Source organism: Bubalus bubalis, chromosome 5, assembly GCF_019923935.1.
Source record: "Bubalus bubalis isolate 160015118507 breed Murrah chromosome 5, NDDB_SH_1, whole genome shotgun sequence".
NCBI lineage: Eukaryota > Metazoa > Chordata > Mammalia > Artiodactyla > Bovidae > Bubalus > Bubalus bubalis.
The window spans coordinates 126,289,545-126,307,892 of NC_059161.1; the positions used below are offsets into that span (position 1 = coordinate 126,289,545).

Below are 18,348 nucleotides of genomic sequence, written 5' to 3' on the forward strand. Positions count from 1 at the left end.
TTATTAAACAGTGAAGTGAGAAATAGATTTAAGGGACTAGATCTGATAGAGTGCCTGATGAACTATGGACAGAGATTCGTGACATTGTACAGGAGACAGGGATCAAGACCATCCCCATGGAAAAGAAATGCAAAAAAGCAACATGGCTGTCTGAGGAGGCCTTACAGATAGTTGTGAAAAGAAGAGAAGCGAAAAGCAAAGGAGAAAAGAAAAGATATAAGCATCTGAATGCAGAGTTCCAAAGAATAGCAAGGAGAGATAAGAAAACCTTCCTCAGCGATCAATGCAAAGAAATAGAGGAAAACAACAGAATGGGAAAGACTAGAGATCTCTTCAAGAAAATTAGAGATAAGAAAATTAGGGAACATTTCATGCAAAGATGGGCTCGATAAGGGACAGAAATGGTACGGACCTAAAGGAAGCAGAAGATATTAAGAAGAGGTGGCAAGAATACACAGAAGAACTGTACAAAAAAGATCTTCACGACCCAGATAATCACAATGGTGTGATCACTCACCTAGAGCCAGACATCCTGGCATGTGAAGTCGAGTGGGCCTTAGAAAGCATCACTATGAACAAAGCTAGTGGAGGTGACGGAATTCCACTTGAGCTATTTCAAATCCTGAAAGATGATGCTGTGAAAGTGCTGCACTCAATATGCCAGCAAATTTGGAAAACTCAGCAGTGGCCACAGGACTGGAAAAGGTCAGTTTTCATTCCAATCCCAAAGAAAGGCAATGCCAAAGAATGCTCAAGCTACCGCACAATTGCACTCATCTCACACGCTAGTAAAGTAATGCTCAAAATTCTTCAAGCCAGGCTTCAGCAGTACGTGAACTGTGAACTTCCAGATGTTCAAGCTGGTTTTAGAAAAGGCAGAGAAACCAGAGATCAAATTGCCAAAATCTGCTGGATCATCAAAAAAGCGAGAGAGTTCCAGAAAAACATCTATTTCTGCTTTGTTGACTATGCCAAAGCCTTTGACTGTGTGGACCACAATAAACTGTGGAAAATTCTGAAAGAGATGGGAATACCAGACCAACTGATCTGCCTCTTGAGAAACCTATATGCAGTTAAAACTGGACATGGAACAACAGACTGGTTCCAAATAGGAAAGGGAGTACGTCAAGGCTGTATATTGTCACCCTGCTTATTTAACTTACATGCAGCGTATATCATGAGAAACGCTGGGCTGGAAGAAGCACAAGCTGGTATCAAGATTGCCAGGAGAGATATCAATAACCTCAGATATGCAGATGACACCACCCTTTTGGCAGAAAGTGAGGAAGAACTAAAGAGCCTCTTGATGAAAGTGAAAGAGGAGAGTGAAAAAGTTGGCTTAAAGCTCAACATTCAGAAAACTAAGATTATGGCATCTGGTCCCATCACTTCATGGGACATAGATGGGGAAACAGTGGAAACGGTGTCAGACTTTATTTTTTTGGGGCTCCAAAATCATTGCAGATAGTGATTGCACCCATGAAATTAAAAGACACTTACTCCTTGGAAGGAAAGTTATGACCAACCTAGATAGCATATTCAAAAGCAGAGATATTACTTTGCCAACAAAGGTCCAGATGTCTAGTTAAGGCTATGGTTTTTCCTGTGGTCCTGTATGGATGTGAGAGTTGGACTGTGAAGAAAGCTGAGCACCGAAGAATTGATGCTTTTGAACCGTGGTGTTGGAGAAGACTCTTGAGAGTCCCTTGGACTGCAAGGAGATCCAACCAGTCCATCCTAAAGGACATCAGTCCAGGGTATTCATCGGAAGGACTGATGCTGAAGCTAAAACTCCAATACTTTGGCCACCTCATGCAAAGAGTTGATTCATTGTAAAAGACCCTGATGCTGGGAGGGATTGGGGGCAGGAGGAGAAGGGGATGACAGAGGATGAGATGGCTGGATGGCATCACTGACCCGATGGACATGAGTTTGGGTGAACTCCAGGAGTTGGTGATGGACAGGGAGGCCTGGCATGCTGCAATTCATGAGGTCGCAAAGAGTCGGACACGACTGAGCAACTGAACTGAACTGAACTGATTTATTAAAAAGTATAAGACTATCAGTTAGAACTAGCAGCTCAGATTTCTGGCATTGGACATGACCTTGTGGAAATGAACTGAAAATACAAATTGATTTAGTGAATTTTCAATTTGTGTAAAATTGAAAACATGAGATTAAATGTCTTAACCCCATAAAGTAATTCTAAATGTTCAATCAATTTGCTGATTCATAGCCATTTCCAGTTGTATTTAAAACTCTGCAGATAATCTTTTCATCAGGGAAAAGCCTATTTGGCTCATCAGTTTAACGGACAACTCCAGAAACTCTGGTGCTTATCCAAACTGCTTGTTCTCTATTGTTGCCATTTCTTCTCATACAGATATGCAATCCGTACTGCCTGGATTCTTTGCGAACCTGAACTGGACTTCAGAGGAGGCCAGCCATTCTCAGGACACATCAGGGCTAAGACCCTTCCAGATGACTTTTGAGGCAAGTTTTGCTGTGGTTCTATAAATTAATGATGTTTTGATTCTTATTTTTCTACAAATGTAATAACAGGAAATAAAAGCGTAGGTCCTTTATAGAATAAAGTTGAAATAAGGTATTGGTTCCCAGACTTCCCTGAACAGATTTTAAATCACTTGGAAGCTTTGAAAATAGTGATGTTTGTGTTTTACTCTAAGAGGTTGTCATTTAATTGGTCTTGGGTGTTGGATTAGTCTGCTTGGGCTGCCATAAAAAAAAATACCACATGTTGGGTGGATTAAACAACAGAAACTTATTTTCTCATGCTTCTTTATGAAGTTAGAAGTCCACGTTCAAGGTATCTTGTCACCATTTGCTCACATGATCTTTCCTCTGTACATATGTGGAGAGAGAGCTTTCTGGTATCTCTTCCTCTTCTTACATGGACAGTCCTATCAGATTAGAGGTCCACACTTATGACCTCATTTAACCTTATGACATCCCTAAGGCCCTGTCTCCAAATAAGTCAAAATGGTGGCTAAGGCTGCAACAGATGAATTTGGGGGAATACAATCTGGTCCGTAAGAGGTGTGGCCTGGGCTTTGGAATATTTTTAGAATCCCAGATAATTCCTAATGTGCAGGTGAATTTGAGAACCACTGAAATAAACCATTATTTGATTTTGGACCTCCTGAAGAAGAAAGCAAGAATGGATGCCCAGTGCAGATCCTATTTAAATATTTTTATTAGGTTGGTTTAAAGATTTTTATTGATTTGTTTGTAGCCCTGATTTGTGAGAGTGACAATTGAGTCCTCCATTCCCATTATCAATTCTCTGATCTTTCCTTTCTTTGAACTGGTGGAGACAAAGAATACGTTAAACACTCTCCCAAAAAGCACGTGGGAGGCTGTTCTCCATGTTGGAACAATTATATCCTTCTTCTAAAAGGAAATGAACATGGAATCAGGACAATAGATATCCCTGGCTGTGCCATATCTTGTTTAGGGGAATGAAGGGTAAACAATTTGGAGCAGTTAATGGTTAGTCAAACAGAGGCAAAAAGAGAAGGGGGCAGCAGAGAATGAGATGGTTGACTAGCATCACCGACTCAGTGGACATGTTGTTGTCCAGTCCCTCAGTCGTGTCCAACTCTTTGCAATCCCATGGACTGCAGCATTCCAGGCTTCTCTCTCCTTCACTTTCTCCTGGAGTTTGCTCAAACTCATGTCCGCTGAGTCAGTGATGCCATCCAACCATCTCATCCTTTGTCGCCCCCTTCTTCTCCTGCTTTCAGTCTTTCCCAGCATCAGGGTCTTTTTCAGTGAGTCAGTTCTTCCCATCAGGTGGCCAAAGTATTGGAGCTTCAGCATCAGTCCTTCCAATGCATATTCAGGCTTGATTTCCTTTAGGATTGACTGGCTTGATCTTGCTGTCCAAGAGACTCGCAAGAGTCTTCTCCAGCACCACAGTTCAAAAGTATCAGCTCAGCCTTTTTTATGTTCCAACTCTCACATACATACATGACTATTGGAAAAACCATTGCTTTACCTATATGGACCTTTGTTGGCAAAGTGATGTCTCTGCTTTTTAGTACACTGTATAGATTTGTCATAGCTCTTCTTCCAAGGAGCTTTTAATTTCAGGGCTGCAGTCACCATCTGCAGTGATTTTGGAGCCCAAGGAAATAAAGTCTATCACTGTTTCCATTGTTTCCTCATCTATTTGCCATGAAGTGATGGGACTGGATGCCATGATCTTCATTTTTTGAATACTGAGTTTTAAGCCACCTTTTTCACTCTCCTTTTTCACTTTCACCAAGAGGCTCTTTAGTTCCTTTTCACTTTCTGCCATTAGGGTGGTGTTATCTGCATATCTGAGGTTGTTGGTATTTCTCCTGGCAGTCTTGATTCCAGCTTGTGATTCATCCAGCCCCACATTTCATATGATATCCTCTGCATGTAAGTTAAATAAGCAGGATGACAATATACAGTCTTGACATACTCCTTTCCCAATTTGAACCAGTCCAGTGTTCCATGTCTGGTTTGAACTGTTGCTTCTTGACCCAAATACAGGTTTCTCAGGAGACAGGTAAGGTGGTCTGGTATTCCCATCTCTTTAAAAATTTTCCAGTTTGTTGTATTTAGCATAGTCAATGAAGCAGAAGTAGATGTTTTTCTGGAATTCCCTTGATTTTTCTATGATCCAACGGATGTTGGCAATTTGATCTCTGGTTCCTCTGCTTTTTCTAAATCCAGCTTGTACATCTAGAAGTTCTCAGTTCATGTACTGTTGAAGCCTAGCTTGAAGGATTTTGAGCATTACCTTGCTAGCATGTGAAATGAGCACAACTGTATGGTAGTTCAAACATTCTTGAGTTTCCCTTGTAACTCAGCTGGTGAAGAATCCACCTGCAATGAGGGAGACCTGGGTTCGATCCCTGGGTTGGGACGATCCCCTGGAGAAGGTGAAGGCTACTGCTCCAGTATTCCGGCCTGAGAATTCCATGGACTGTATAGTCCACGGGGTCGCAGAGTCAGGGACTTTCACTGTCACTTTCGCTTGAACATTCTTTGGCATTGTCCTCCTTTGGGAGTGGAATGAAAACTGACCTTTTCAGTCCAGTGGCCACTGCTTAGTTTTCCAAACTTGCTAGCATATTGAGTGTAGCACCTTAGCAGTGTCATCTTTTAGGATTTGAAATATCTCAGCTGGAATTCCATCACCTCCACTAGCTTTGTTTATAGTGATGCTTCCTAAGGCCTGCTTGACCTCACACTGCAGGTGAATGACCACACCATCGTAGTCATCCAGGTCATTAAGACCTTTTTTGTACCGTTCTTCTGTGTTTTCTTGCCACCTCTTAATATCTTCTGTTTCTGTTAGGTCCTTTATGTTCCTATCCTTTTTTGTGCCCATATTTGCATGAAATACTCCCTTGGTATCTGTAATTTTCTTGAAGAGATCTCTAGTTTTTCCCATTCTATTGTTTTCCTCTATTTCTTTGGACTCTTCACTTAAGAAGGCTTTTTATCTCTCCTTGCTATTCTTTGGAACTCTGCATTCAGATGAGTATATCTTTCCCTTTCTCCTTTGCATTTCGATTCTCTTCTTTTCTCAGCTGTTTGTAAGGCCTCCTCAGAAAACCACTTTGCCTTATTGCATTTCTTGAATCTGAGCAAATTCTGGGAGATAGTGGAGGACAGAGGAACCTGGCATGATGCAGTCCATGGGGTTGCAAAGAATCGGAGAGGACTTAGCGACTGAAGAAGAACAACAACAGTTACAAAACTATTATTGTCAGGTAGCAAAAAAAAAAAAAAAACAAAGCCACTTGATTCCAGTGAACCAAGGAAAACAGTGCTAGAAAAGGAAATCATGTGTTTTACTCAGTCTGAACAAAAAGTGATAATTCTTATACCTAGCATATGTATTATTTAAGCCTCCTGACAACTTTATGAAGTGGCTAGGACAAGAATTTCAGAGAATTTGACTGTCTTTCCCAAGGTCATTCCATAGTTAAGTGACAGAATCTGAATCAAAGTCTTACTCATATTGATCAGTGCTGTTTCAATATTTATTCATTCCGTTAGATACCTCTGTTTGTTCAGGATAGCTTCACTGTCCTAGAAAGAGTCCCAAGATGTTACTTGATCCCAAGGAACTTGCAATCTAGGAATATCAAGGAAATGACAGATAAGTAAACAAATAATTACAATACAGTGTAATAGAGATTTTTCTGGGTATAAGGAGTTCATGAAAGAATAAAAAATTATCATCAGAGTGATAAAATTTCTTTTTTTTCCCTTATTGCAAAAGCAGTGTTTCTCTCAAGAAAATCTAAGTGTACATTGAGAGCATAGATAATTTGACTTAATCAAGGTGCATGTCTGGGTTCATATCTTTTCACATAAGAGTGGGATGTTTCAGTTTAAGGTTTCCAGAACGGTACACCTCCAGTCTGGCTGTGGAAATTGGTGATTGGAAATAAGTAGAGGTCAAGGTCATTGGAGTTGAGAAGGTCAGAGAATTTTGGGACCAAGTCCTCACTTAGACTGGTCATCTGCTTGGATGTGGAAGTCAACCAAGATGATGACAGGACTTAGAGTATAGAGGACAACTGCGCTTAGTGCCAGTTAATCAGTTGGTGATAGGTGGGGAGAGGTGAGAGTGGTATAACCTCAGAGGAACAAAGATTTCTGAAAGCATTTGTTCTGTTATATCTGATGGTCTTTGATACTTAAATGAAGAGAATGGGGAGAGGAAAAGGGGAGGTTGTGAAAAGATTTCATACGTGTATACTTCAGGTGGGGAGAAGGGTCAGGTAGCAAGGTTTACAGCAAAGGCTAGTGAATGGAGACATCCGTGAAAAGGCAGTAACAAGTGATCCACTGCTTTGGGCATATGGGGAAAGCTAATTCCAGGGAAGACTGAGGGAAAACTTCATTTAAGAGAGATGCTAGTGGGACTTCCCTGGTGGTCCAGTGGTTAAAACGCTGCACTTACAGTGCTCCCACTGCAGGGGGCGTGCATTGAATCCCTGGTCTGGAAACTGAGATCCCATGTGCAGTGCCAGGTGGCCAAAAAAAAGGTTGCTGGGTTTTGTGTTTATGCTCAGTCCTGCACCTTGGAGTCCATTAGGCTGGGTGATATGTCCTTCAAAAAACAATTTGATTTTGCAAGATCTTGACAGATTTATCCATTTTTGTATTCATTTTTGTTATAATAGTAAATGATACAATGACTAGAGATATACATGTAGACATAAAAACATCTATCTCTGTGTTTCTCTTATCATCCATCATCTGGGTATTTACCTATTTAAGCAAAGAAAGAGACGCTGAAATTCTCTTACAAAGTCATATAGAGCCCGTAACGGCATAAGTTTATATTTAAAAATATAAAATCCCTCCCATAATCTATCATATGATTAGACTTGTATTTAAGGATAACGACTGAAACATATGATTCAGTGGTAATTTTTGCTGCCCAGGACTGGCAGCATATTTTTTTCCTGATACCATATAAGTTCACTGTTTCTGAAGGTACGTTAGGCCTGGGTACTGGCTGTAAAAGATTGTGTAGTGTCTCTTCCTCCCTCCCCCAATCTCTCTCTTTCTCTCAATAATTTATCAGTAGGTCTTAAAAGGAGCTATTTGTTTTGTGTTAACTATCCTCTGCTGACCTGACATTATTTCACTTTATATTCTCAGTCTGGATTAGGTGCCAGTCATTCCTGTGTATTTTTTTAGCTTCTCTTATATGTTTAAATCATAAAGCTTCTTTACATTAGCATATAAATTATTTATTTCCTCTTTCTCTTCTACTTAAGTGTAACCTCTTCAAATTTAGAGATGGTTTTACTTATCTCTGTAAACCTAGGCACATAATAAACATTAAGTGTTTTATCAATGAATAAATACATATACATATTCAGTAATCATATGTAAGCATTGCCCATAAGGTTCCATAAGAAAGAATGATAGATTACATAATATCTGATTCATATAGCTATATACAGAAAATGAGCTTTCTTGGAGAGGTAGCATTGTATAGTGAAAGGTGGGCTTTGGAGTTCTCAGATCTAGGTTTGAATCCCAATTCTGCAAGCTAATTAGCTATGTGTGACCTTGGACAAATTAATTAGCTTCTTTAGTCTCATTATCCTCACCCATAAAATGGGGATATCTTCTACTTGTATGTAAACTGCTTGGCATGTAGCAGGTGTTCAGTAAATGATAGTTCCCATCATTATTAATTGTAGACCCTCCCTGGTAGCTTTTCAAGGAACTTTCACTTGTTTGGTTGCCTTACTGCTAGATATAATTAAGCCCTTTATATGATACACCCTATAATCACTAAGGTTACAGAAGTTTGAAACTGTTCCAAGAAATTGTTTTTGAAGTGTTAAGTATGGAAAATGCTTTAAAGAGACCATTGCTTTTCTGCATTTGAACATTTTATAATAAACATTTTAAAAATAAGGATATGACTGATATGTATGCTACAGTTAGTGTTTAATTACTACTACTTACACATGTTAATACTCCTAGATTTGCTTCCAAATTTTCTAATAATCCCCATCCATTTTTCTAATATTTTCAAATATTTTTATAATAGTTATTCTAATCATCCCCCCCATTGCACAGTTATTGATCTTTTTTCAGTGAACTTATAAAAAAGTATTATAATAATTTATTCTTCTTTATTAGCTATTTACATGGTTTTTCTTTATTGTGTTGAGATTTTGAGATTTGGGACCTTTTTTCTCCTTTAACATGTACCTAGTACATGAGTTTGTATTCTCTGAGCCACTAATAAAAACTTACTGATTTCTGACTCTATTTCCTCTTCATTAACTTCTCTAGTTTTTAGGAGACACCTTCTAACTATGGTTTTAAGGACATTATATTAAATGTAAAGAGCTTCCCTGATAGCTCAGTTGGTAAAGAATCCGCCTGCAATGCAGGAGACCTCAGTTCAATTCTTGGGTCAGGAAGATCTTCTGGAGAAGAGATAGGATACCCTCTCCAGTGTTCTTGGGCTTCCCTTGTGGCTCAGCTGGTAAAGAATCCACCTGCAATGTGGGAGACCTGAATTTGATCACTGGGTTGTAGTGTAGGAAAGTGGTTAAAGCTAAAGCTTTGGAGCCAGATCAGCAAGACCTTGGCAAGGTTGTTTAATCTCTTTGAACCTTTTTTTTTTTTATTATGGAGGGCTTCCCTTGTGGCTCAACTGGTAAAGAATCCATCTTCTATGCGTGGGAGACCTGGGTTCAATCCCAGTTTCATTCACTTTCACAGAACACAGACTTTCTGACTTTTGAGCTTCTGCTTTACAGCTTTTCCTTAAAAATAAATGGATGAACAGATTAAGGTTTAAAAATAGGTTCTTTTTAATGTCTGCTCCTTTGACTCCATTGAGATTCTTTGGTTTTTTAAATTTTATTTATTTATTTTTGGCTGTGCTGAGTCTTCATTGCTGATATGGGCTTTTCTCTATTAGTGGCAAGCAGGGGCTACTCTCTAGTTGTGGTGCGTGGGCTAACTGCAGTGACTTCTGTTGGAGTGGAGCGCAGGCTCTGAAGCACATGAGCTTCAGTAGTGGCAGTGCCTGGGCTCTAGAGCACAGGCTCAACAGTTGTGCTGCACAGGCTTATTTGCTCCAGGGCATGTGGGATATTCCCGGATCAGGGATTGAACCCATGTCTTCTGCATTGGCAGGTGGATTCTTTACCACTGAGCCTCCAGGAAAGCCCCATTGAAATTCTTAATACAGATTGACCCTCATTAGGATAGTAGAGTTAAGCTAGGATTACTCTTCTCAGCTCCAATCTAAATTACTTTTTTCCCCCTGGATGTCTGAAAAGCTTTCTGAGGTGTAGTTATTTTTATAAGAAGAAATATCATAATTTAATTCATTTGTGCCCTTGAGTTTGTGCTTATGTGGTGGATGTTTTTGTTATAGGCTGATGTAAAGCCCAGGACTTTGACGACAGATAGTCTGGTTATAAAGAATTTTTTACGCAAAATCATCACTGTGCTCCCCAAGGTAAGCTGTTCTTTCTGCACAATAATGATTCTCTTGTTTAAGTCATGTGTTTTTAAGAGACCTCTGCTCTGTAGGGCATGGGAACATCTGATTGGTTCTCTTTCTTTTTATGACAGTGATTAAAAGTTTTAATATTGAATTGGTTTGGTTCTTGTGTCTCTAAGGCAGGCTTGGTATTGGCCATGTGACATCTTTGAGAGCCTGTGGATATAGAGAGAACTTTGTTTTAGATTCATATTTTCACTGCCTTACTGTTTTATTGTATCACTTTGAATACCTCGTTTCCCTCCTTTGTGCTTCTTTTTTCTTTTAAACCTGGATAATAAACTGCTGATTATCTCCTTTTTTTCTAAAGTGACTATAAGAGTAAATAAGGAAATTCTGACTTTAAACTCAGGAGAGCTAAAATTTTTATTATTACCTGTAGTTATAAATGTTCATAAAGTCACAGCAATAAAGTATGCTGTATAACTTTCCCGGTTTTTCTTGCAGGTTTCCTACTATTTCTGTCTTAAGCAAGATTCGGTATTTATTGTTAGCCAGTCTCTATTCCAAATGTTCACCACATATTCATTCATTCAGCTCTCCCAGTACCCCTTGTGAAGTAGGTTTTATCATCATCATCCCCATTTTACAGCCCAGGAAACTGTGGTGCAGAAGTTAAATAACTTGCAGAGCCACAATTTGAAAGGAGACAGTCTGGCTCTGCTGCTGCTGCTGCTAAATCACTTCAGTTGTGTCCGACTCTGTGCGACCCCATAGACGGCAGCCCACCAGGCCCCGCCATCCCTGGGATTCTCCAGGCAAGAACACTGGAGTGGGTTGCCATTGCCTTCTCCAATGCATGAAAGTGAAAAGTGAAAGTGAGGTCGCTCAGTCGTGTCCGACTCTTAGCGACCCCATGGACTGCAGGCTGCCAGGCTCCTCCGTCCATGCGATTTTCCAGGCAAGAGTAGTGGAGTGGGGTGCCATTGCCTTCTCCCACTGGAGTCTCTTATTACCCATGATATTATGTAGAAAGAAAAAGTATAGGTTGAAGGTAGAAAATAATTACAACAGTAAAGTAAACTGGAGGGAGGACATTAGAGTCCGATGGGGATAGGAGAAGAAAAAAACAAAGAAAAAAAGCTTGGAATTTCCATATATGAAAACAATGGAAGAAATAGAGAAACGGATAGTTCTTTAAGAAGGGGAGAAGAAATACATTAGGAGAACAGCAGAGAACAAAGGGTAATATTTCCTCATCAGTTGAGTTCAGTTGTTCAATTGTGCAACCCTACGGACTGCAGCACACCAGACTTCCCTGTCTATCACCAGCTCCTGGAGCTTACTCAAACTCATGTCCGTCGAGTTGGTGATGCCATCCAACCATCTCATCCTCTATCATCCCCTTCTCCTCCTGCCTTGAGTCTTTCCCAGCATCAGGGTCTTTTCAAATGAGTCAGCTCTTTGCATCAGTTGGCCAGGTGGCCAAAGTATTGGAGTTTCAGCTTCAGCATCAGTCCCTCCAATGAATATTCAGGACTGATTTCCTTTAGGATGGACTGGTTGGATTTCCTTGCAGTTCAAGGGACTCTAAAGAGTCTTCTCCAACCCCACAGTTTGAAAGCATCAGTTCTTCGGCGCTCAGCTTTCTTTATAGTCCAACTCTCACATCCATACATGACTACTGGATAAACCATAGCTTTGACTAGATGGACCTTTGTTGGCAAAGTGTTGTCTCTGCTTTTTAATACGCTGTCTAGGTTGGTCATAGCTTTTCTTCCAAGGAGCAAGCGTCTTTTAATTTCATGGCTGCAGTCACCATCTGCAGTGATTTTGGAGCCCCCCAAAATAAAGTTTCTCACTGTTGCCATTGTTTCCCCATCTCTTTGCCATAAAGTGATGGGGCTGGATGCCATGATCTTAGTTTTCTGAATGTTGAGTTTTAAGCCAACTTTTTCAGTCTCCTCTTTCACTTTCATCAAGAGGCTCTTTAGTTCTTCCTCACTTTCTGCCTTAAGGGTGGTGTCATCTGCATATCTGAGGTTATTGATATTTCTCCCAGCAGTCTTAATTCCAGCTTGTTCTTCATCCAGCCCAGCATTTTGCATGATGTACATAATCTGTGACTAATTAGAATTCTAAGGTAGAACTCAGTGTATTTAGGATTCAGAATTTGAACACAGACAGGTGTTAACTATGTTTAGGGAAATTGCAGTGGAGGAGGGGAAGATGATATAAAGAGTATCTTCTTTAGGAATTGAGTATGGAAGCTTTTAATCTTTGTTCTGGTTCATGTTAAATATCACACCCCATTTATTTTGCAGATTAGATTTAATTTCAGTGTAAAGGTAAATGGAATCCTCTCCATGGAGATTTTTGAGTAAGTCCTTAATCCCTGACTTAAGTTTATGTAATGGTTCTACAGTTTTTCTGTTATTATTGTCCTATTTCCAGTGGGTTCACAGTTTGATTTCTTGACTCAAAGTCACTTTGAAACTTATTTTCCAAGACCCCCACATTTTCTTATTTTCTAGATTAGTTTTTTTAATGAATAAGTAGATTAAACCTTTCATGCCTTTCCCTTTCACTGGAATGAGTAAACTTAAAAATAACCATTTCCTCTTGGTTGTGTGTGTGCTCAGTCACTCAGTAGTGTCCAACTCTTTGTGACCTCATGGACTGTAGCCAGCCAGACTTGTTGTACATGGAATTTCCCAGGCGAGAATACTGGAGTGGGTTGCCATTTCCTATTCCAGGGGATCTTCCTGACCCAGGGATTGAACCTGTATCTCTTGAGTCTCCTGCATTGGCAGACCACTGCGCCATTCCCCTTGGTTAGTGAAGTGAAAGTCACTCAGTTGTGTCCAACTCTTTGCAACCCCATGGACTATGCAGTCCATGGAATTCTCTAGGCCAGAATACTGGAATGAACAGCCTTTCCCTTCTCCAGGGGATCTTCCCAACCCAGGGATTGAACCCAGGTCTCTCGCATTGCAGGCGGATTCTTTACCAGTTGAGCCATAAGGGAAGCCCAAGAATACTGGAGTGGGTAGCCTATCCCTCCTCCAGGGGATCTTCCTGACCCAGGAATCAAACCAGGGTCTCCTGCATTGCAGACAGATTCTTTACCAACTGAGCAATCAGGGAAGCCCCTTCCCCTTGGTTAATTGGTTACCAAATTTCAGTCATCTCTGGAATTGGTACTAATGCACCTAAATTTGTATCAGGCAGAAATTTGTCTTAGAGTCTTTAATATACGGCTTAGCTTTTCTTTACTTTGCAGGGCAGAGAATGAACCTACTTTGAACCTGTCGAATGGAATTGCTCTTGTCGTAAACTGTCAGCATTACCTGAGGTGAAGGGGAAAGCCTTGTTGTCCCACTCCATTTTTTACTATTATTATGAGTATGAATGTGGGAAGAAATTGAAAATGGTCTCAGTTGTCAATTCTTAGTGCCAAGTGTCAGAATCTCTGTAAGAAAAGTGAAAGTAAAAAAATGTAAGCCATCTGTATTGAAAACTATTATTATTCCTGGCTCCTTGAATGTATTCTTATTTACCTGAGGGCATGCATGTTCCTTCTTCTCTCTAAGCCTTAGTTTCTTCTGTGAATGAATCAAAACAAACTCTGCTAATTCCAATTCCATTTAGGCATGAGAAGAGAGAAATGACTTTAAAAGGTTACTTGCAGTCTTGGATAGAGAGATACTATGAATACAAAGGAATTCTTTGTATATTATTGTTTGTGTGTTAGCATTTTACATAGGCTTAGAAATCATCTTTCTTCCACCTCCACCTTTTTAGACTACAAAAAAAAAAAAAAAAAATCCATGGAGGAGGTGGAAAATAAATGGAATAGAACCCTGTGCTTTGCCTTCTTGTGCTATATCCAATTACTGCAGAATCCAAAGTGAACATGAATTATAGCAAGACAAAGCCTAACTTATGTTTAAGTCCAACTAATTTATTCTTTCTTCAGTAGTTTCTGCCTCTGCTTTATGCCCTGAATCAATACTGGTAGCCATAGGATCTTAAGGCTTGAAGAGGCTGCCTGTGGTTTCTCAATCTGTTTTCATACTCTTGCTCAAAATTACCTCTCCAATTAGAATATGTTTATTCCTTAATATTTGCAGGAAATAAAACCCTCATCCCATATCTTTCTTTAGTAATCTTCTAGCATCATACAATCCCTGCAGGTAGACAGCTTGCTATCATAGATTTACTGAAAGAGTTTAAGCCTCTAAGCTAGTGTTTATGGACATATTTCCCTGGGTGACCTGGTTAGAGAAAGGGGGAAAGGTTTATTAATATTTTTTTTCTGTTTATAAAAGAGCTCTCAGAAAGTAAACAAATACCAGATTTCACAAGATTCTTTCTAAGAGTGGAAGATGTTCCAGTTTTTTCTGATCACTCCTATCAAATAGTAACCTAAGACTTCTTCAGGGGAAAGTGCAGCATATGTAAAAGCAGACATCTAAGAATCACGAGGCCAGTTTTAGGCCATTTGTGATTCAGGGACCGCTGACCCATACCCCACCTCCACCATGCTGATCTTTGAATTATCTTGGAAACTTCTGCTCAGAACCACAGAGTAGTTATAGTAGAGGAAATAGACTTTTGAGAATATAAAACTGCCATTAGCGGGAGCAAAAGCAGGAGCCACGTTGCAATTCCTGAAATGCCAATTTGTCTACTTTTTCCATTGCCTGTGATTCACTGAGTGGGACACAAGTTACTTATTCCAGCAAAATTTATGTGGTGGATTATATGGTTATGCATATGCTAGAGGTTATAAAAAGAATCTTGAATTCCCTTTAAAATAATTTCTTAAGAGGGAAAAAGGCGAAATTTGTCTTACCTGCTTTTTTTTTTGACAGTACACCAAAATTTGACACAACTGAATTACCCTGCAGCAGAATCCATCCTGTGCTGGGACATCCAGTAATGCTCTTCATCCCTGATGATGTGGTGGGAATGGGCTTGTTGGGAGAGCTGACGCTGACTCCAGCCGTGGCTCTGTGTCCTTGCCCGAAGGTCTTTTCCAACCAGCTGAACAGTATCTCTTCCGTTTCCATATCCTTTTGATGACAGAGTCCATGAAAATTTTCAAATTCCTTGCCTTTGAAAATGGATTTTTATATTTCAATCCTAGGAAAGCTGCTAGCATATAAACTCTGTATGTATAAGCTGGTATGATTTGTATAAAAACAAAAATCCAATATGAAAGCTAAGCTTGCAAATTTGTTCAAGAAACTGAAAACTATAAAATATGACCCATGTGCCACCCGGTTTTCATATGGTCCAATGTGACCAGAGCAGGAGTGAATGATGCAAGTAGGAGCAGTGAGGCTGGAAAAGTAGTTTGGAGTTGAATATTTTGGATCTTGAGTGCCACACTAAGGAATGTGAATTTTATTGTGTGTATAATGGGAAACCAGTTAATGTTTTAGGAATCGCCAGCAGCCTTATACAGGGTGGGTGGGAGAGAAAAGTCAGTAATCACTAAGTACATAAGTAAGTGAACTGGGTGAGAGATATTAAGTGCATGAACTAAAGGTGTGATGAGCATGGAAAGGAGAGGTATCACTGGAAGGAATCAACAAAACCAGGTAACCAGTTCCCCGATTTGGCTAGGGAGAGATTAGGGGCAAGAAGTAGCTAAAGTTGCTGTCAACAGCCCTATATGTAGAAGATACAGGGTGGATATAGATATATGGAGATATAGATATATGGAAACAGAAAATAGATGGGGAAGGATTCTTTTGGGGGTGATAAAAAATATCCTAAAACTGATGGTGGTGATGGTTGCACAACTTTTTGAATATACTGAAACCAATTTAATTGTACACTTTAAATGGGTGATTTGTATGATATGTAAATTAAATCTCAGTAAAGCTGTTGGAAAAGATTTCCATGGATGGCTGACAGAATAATGATGCTGGCAACAAGATGAAAATTATAAATAGCAGATCTGAGAAGTAAAGAAGATTAGTTTAGCTTTACATATGTTGCATTTATGTTGCCCGCAGAACATGTTTTAAAAATAGCCATATAGAAATTTTGGTCTGGAATTTGGAAGTGGTCAGATTTTTAGAGATATAGAGCCTCAGTGTTTTTTCCATAGGTGAGTGATTATGGTATAGTATATGCTATGGCTAGAATGACACAGGAGTAAACAAGTATATTGTTTGAAGGATTCTCACACTATATGTGTGTGAACTTTAAGTGATATTTACATTTACTATGAATACTGTTATGGTTGAGTTTAAATCTGTCTCCTTACCTGTGTTCTGCTTATTCCTTGTATTTTATTTTCTTTTCCTTGAAGGCAGACTGGATAAGGTGTAGTTGTGTACTATAAAACCTAAAGCTATCCCTAAGTTAATACCACGAAGAGTTATAACTAGTAAGTCAAAAAGGGGGATAAAATGGAATTATTAAAAATACCCAATCCAAAATAGAATCCAAAAATAGAAAAGAAGAAAAAGGAAATAAAATACAAGGAACAAACAGAAAATACATAACAAGATGATAGATTTAAATGCAACCATAACAGAATTCATATTAAATGTAAATAGTTTAAACAATCCAATTAATTAAAAGACATTCACACATCCTGACTCTTCAGATACACCACTCTTATTCTTAGTTTGCAACACTTCAAAGCTCCCTGGCTCTAAACAGCGAATGTGTTGGCCTCAGCTCGTGCGTTAACGCCTTCGTGAGTTTGTGGGAGAGTTCACTTATAGACACTGCCTCCCTTTGCTCTGTTGTGACTTTCAATAATGTCCCCGTGCCCACTGAATTTTAATCTTCACACTTACTGCCTCCTGTTTACCTTATTAAAAAGAGGATTAAAACAGAAAAATGAAAGAAAATATATATTCTGAGCTTATTAGCTTTGGTCCAGGGGGACAAAAAGAGCTTACGCAGTGGTTCTTAACTGGGTTCTTTTGCCCTCAGAGGACATCTGGCAATGTCTGGAGACATTTTGATCCTTATGACTGGAGGCAGAGGTGATACTGGCATCTAGTGGGAGTGGGTGGAAGCCAGGGATGCTGCTTTAGCATCCTGTAGTGCACGGGACAGCCCCACAGTAAAGAAGCATCCGGCCCAGAGTGTCAGTGTGCCAAGGTCGAGAAACACTGGGTCATAGGGAGGGTGTGGGTGGGACTAGAAAGTCAAGGGGAGGAAACCATTTTAGAGGCCTGTCTTTCTTAGTCCTGGTTAGAGAGTAGGTTGGAGAAGGTGAAGCATTTCCTTCTCAATCTGAACATACTCGTACTCACTGGAAAATATTCTTTGGTATATGTTTTTAATTAAGGATGCATCACATGGTATTACAGTTTATTGGTTTTTATGTGTGTCTCCCATACTGTAAATCTGACTTGAAGGTAGGTATTAAATCTGTATATTCATGTTTGTATCCCCAGAATTTAGTATAGTATCGTGTTTAGCCTGTGTTATTAATACCATTCAAACCTATGATTTAAAGAGTAGGATCGATAAATAAACAAATTGTCCCCATACTGTACTGGTAGCTTACACTCGTTAAACGTGGAATAGATTTCTGAAGATTCTAGTGGTTCAATCTTTGGTGACTCACATCTATCCTTAATGTGGAAAGGGCTTAATATGTAATTGCCTGGCTTGCTAGTTTATTTCTGAGTGTGTGAACCAGGTCAGTGTTGCATTTGTTTTTTGCAAATGAATACATAATCAGAAAAAACTAACATTTTGGAGTTTTCTTTAGCCACTATACATATTTCTGTATGGACCTTCAGGTCTGCCTCTGATATTTCCAAATTCAGAGCAGCCAACTACTCCTGTCTTCAAAGACGCCTCTTATTTCATTGACTGGAAGAAATACCACTTGTGTATGGTGCCCAATTTGGATCTCAGTTTAGACAGGGGTAAATCTCTCTCTCTGTCTTTGTTTGCATAGGAATAAAGAACTCTGTAAAATATTAGAGAAATGCAAGAAAACATAAATAGCAAATATATATAAGAATAGGACCTAGTGATCTGATGGCTTAGGTTGAGGGTACAGGTAGGAGTCTGGCTAAGTCTGAGAGTCCACGTGAAGTGAGTCATACAGGTGTCAACAGGCAAAGCCCCACCAGAGCCTAACTGTTTTGGTATTACGTGTTAATGCTGGTTCCCCTCTCATTTCTACTGCCTCCTCTATTCCTGGTCTCCATGAAGTAGGCAATGGGCCTTTACTTTCTAGGGATTTGTTCAGAAGGTTTCTATTGTACCTTAATCTGTCAACTCTGGAGTTTTAAAAAGGTTATTAAAGTTGCAGTCACATCTTTGACCTATTGTGGAAGAGAAACATTTCCCAA

At 39.5% G+C, this 18,348-nt stretch overlaps 1 protein-coding gene across 19 annotated transcripts in view; it reads left to right on the plus strand.

Moving 5' to 3' along the window:
* The window catches only part of RCE1 (Ras converting CAAX endopeptidase 1), an 89,641-nt gene that overhangs the window by 43,112 nt on the left and 28,181 nt on the right, over positions 1 to 18,348 (plus strand). For 9 of the 19 annotated variants that reach the window (XM_044943752.1, XM_044943751.1, XM_025286733.2 and 6 more), the window contains 6 exons: positions 2,384 to 2,493; positions 9,935 to 10,018; positions 12,328 to 12,383; positions 13,287 to 13,358; positions 14,881 to 15,076; positions 17,766 to 17,916. The exons of 1 other annotated variant lie outside the window; for it this stretch is intronic. In XM_044943752.1, the coding sequence (XP_044799687.1) occupies positions 2,384 to 2,493; positions 9,935 to 10,018; positions 12,328 to 12,383; positions 13,287 to 13,358; positions 14,881 to 15,076; positions 17,766 to 17,916 (669 nt within the window). Of the gene's footprint in view, positions 1 to 2,383; positions 2,494 to 9,934; positions 10,019 to 12,327; positions 12,384 to 13,286; positions 13,359 to 14,880; positions 15,077 to 17,765; positions 17,917 to 18,348 lie in introns of those variants that run through there. 9 more of the 19 variants (XM_025286736.2, XM_044943755.1, XM_044943757.1 and 6 more) reach the window with 6 other exon arrangements.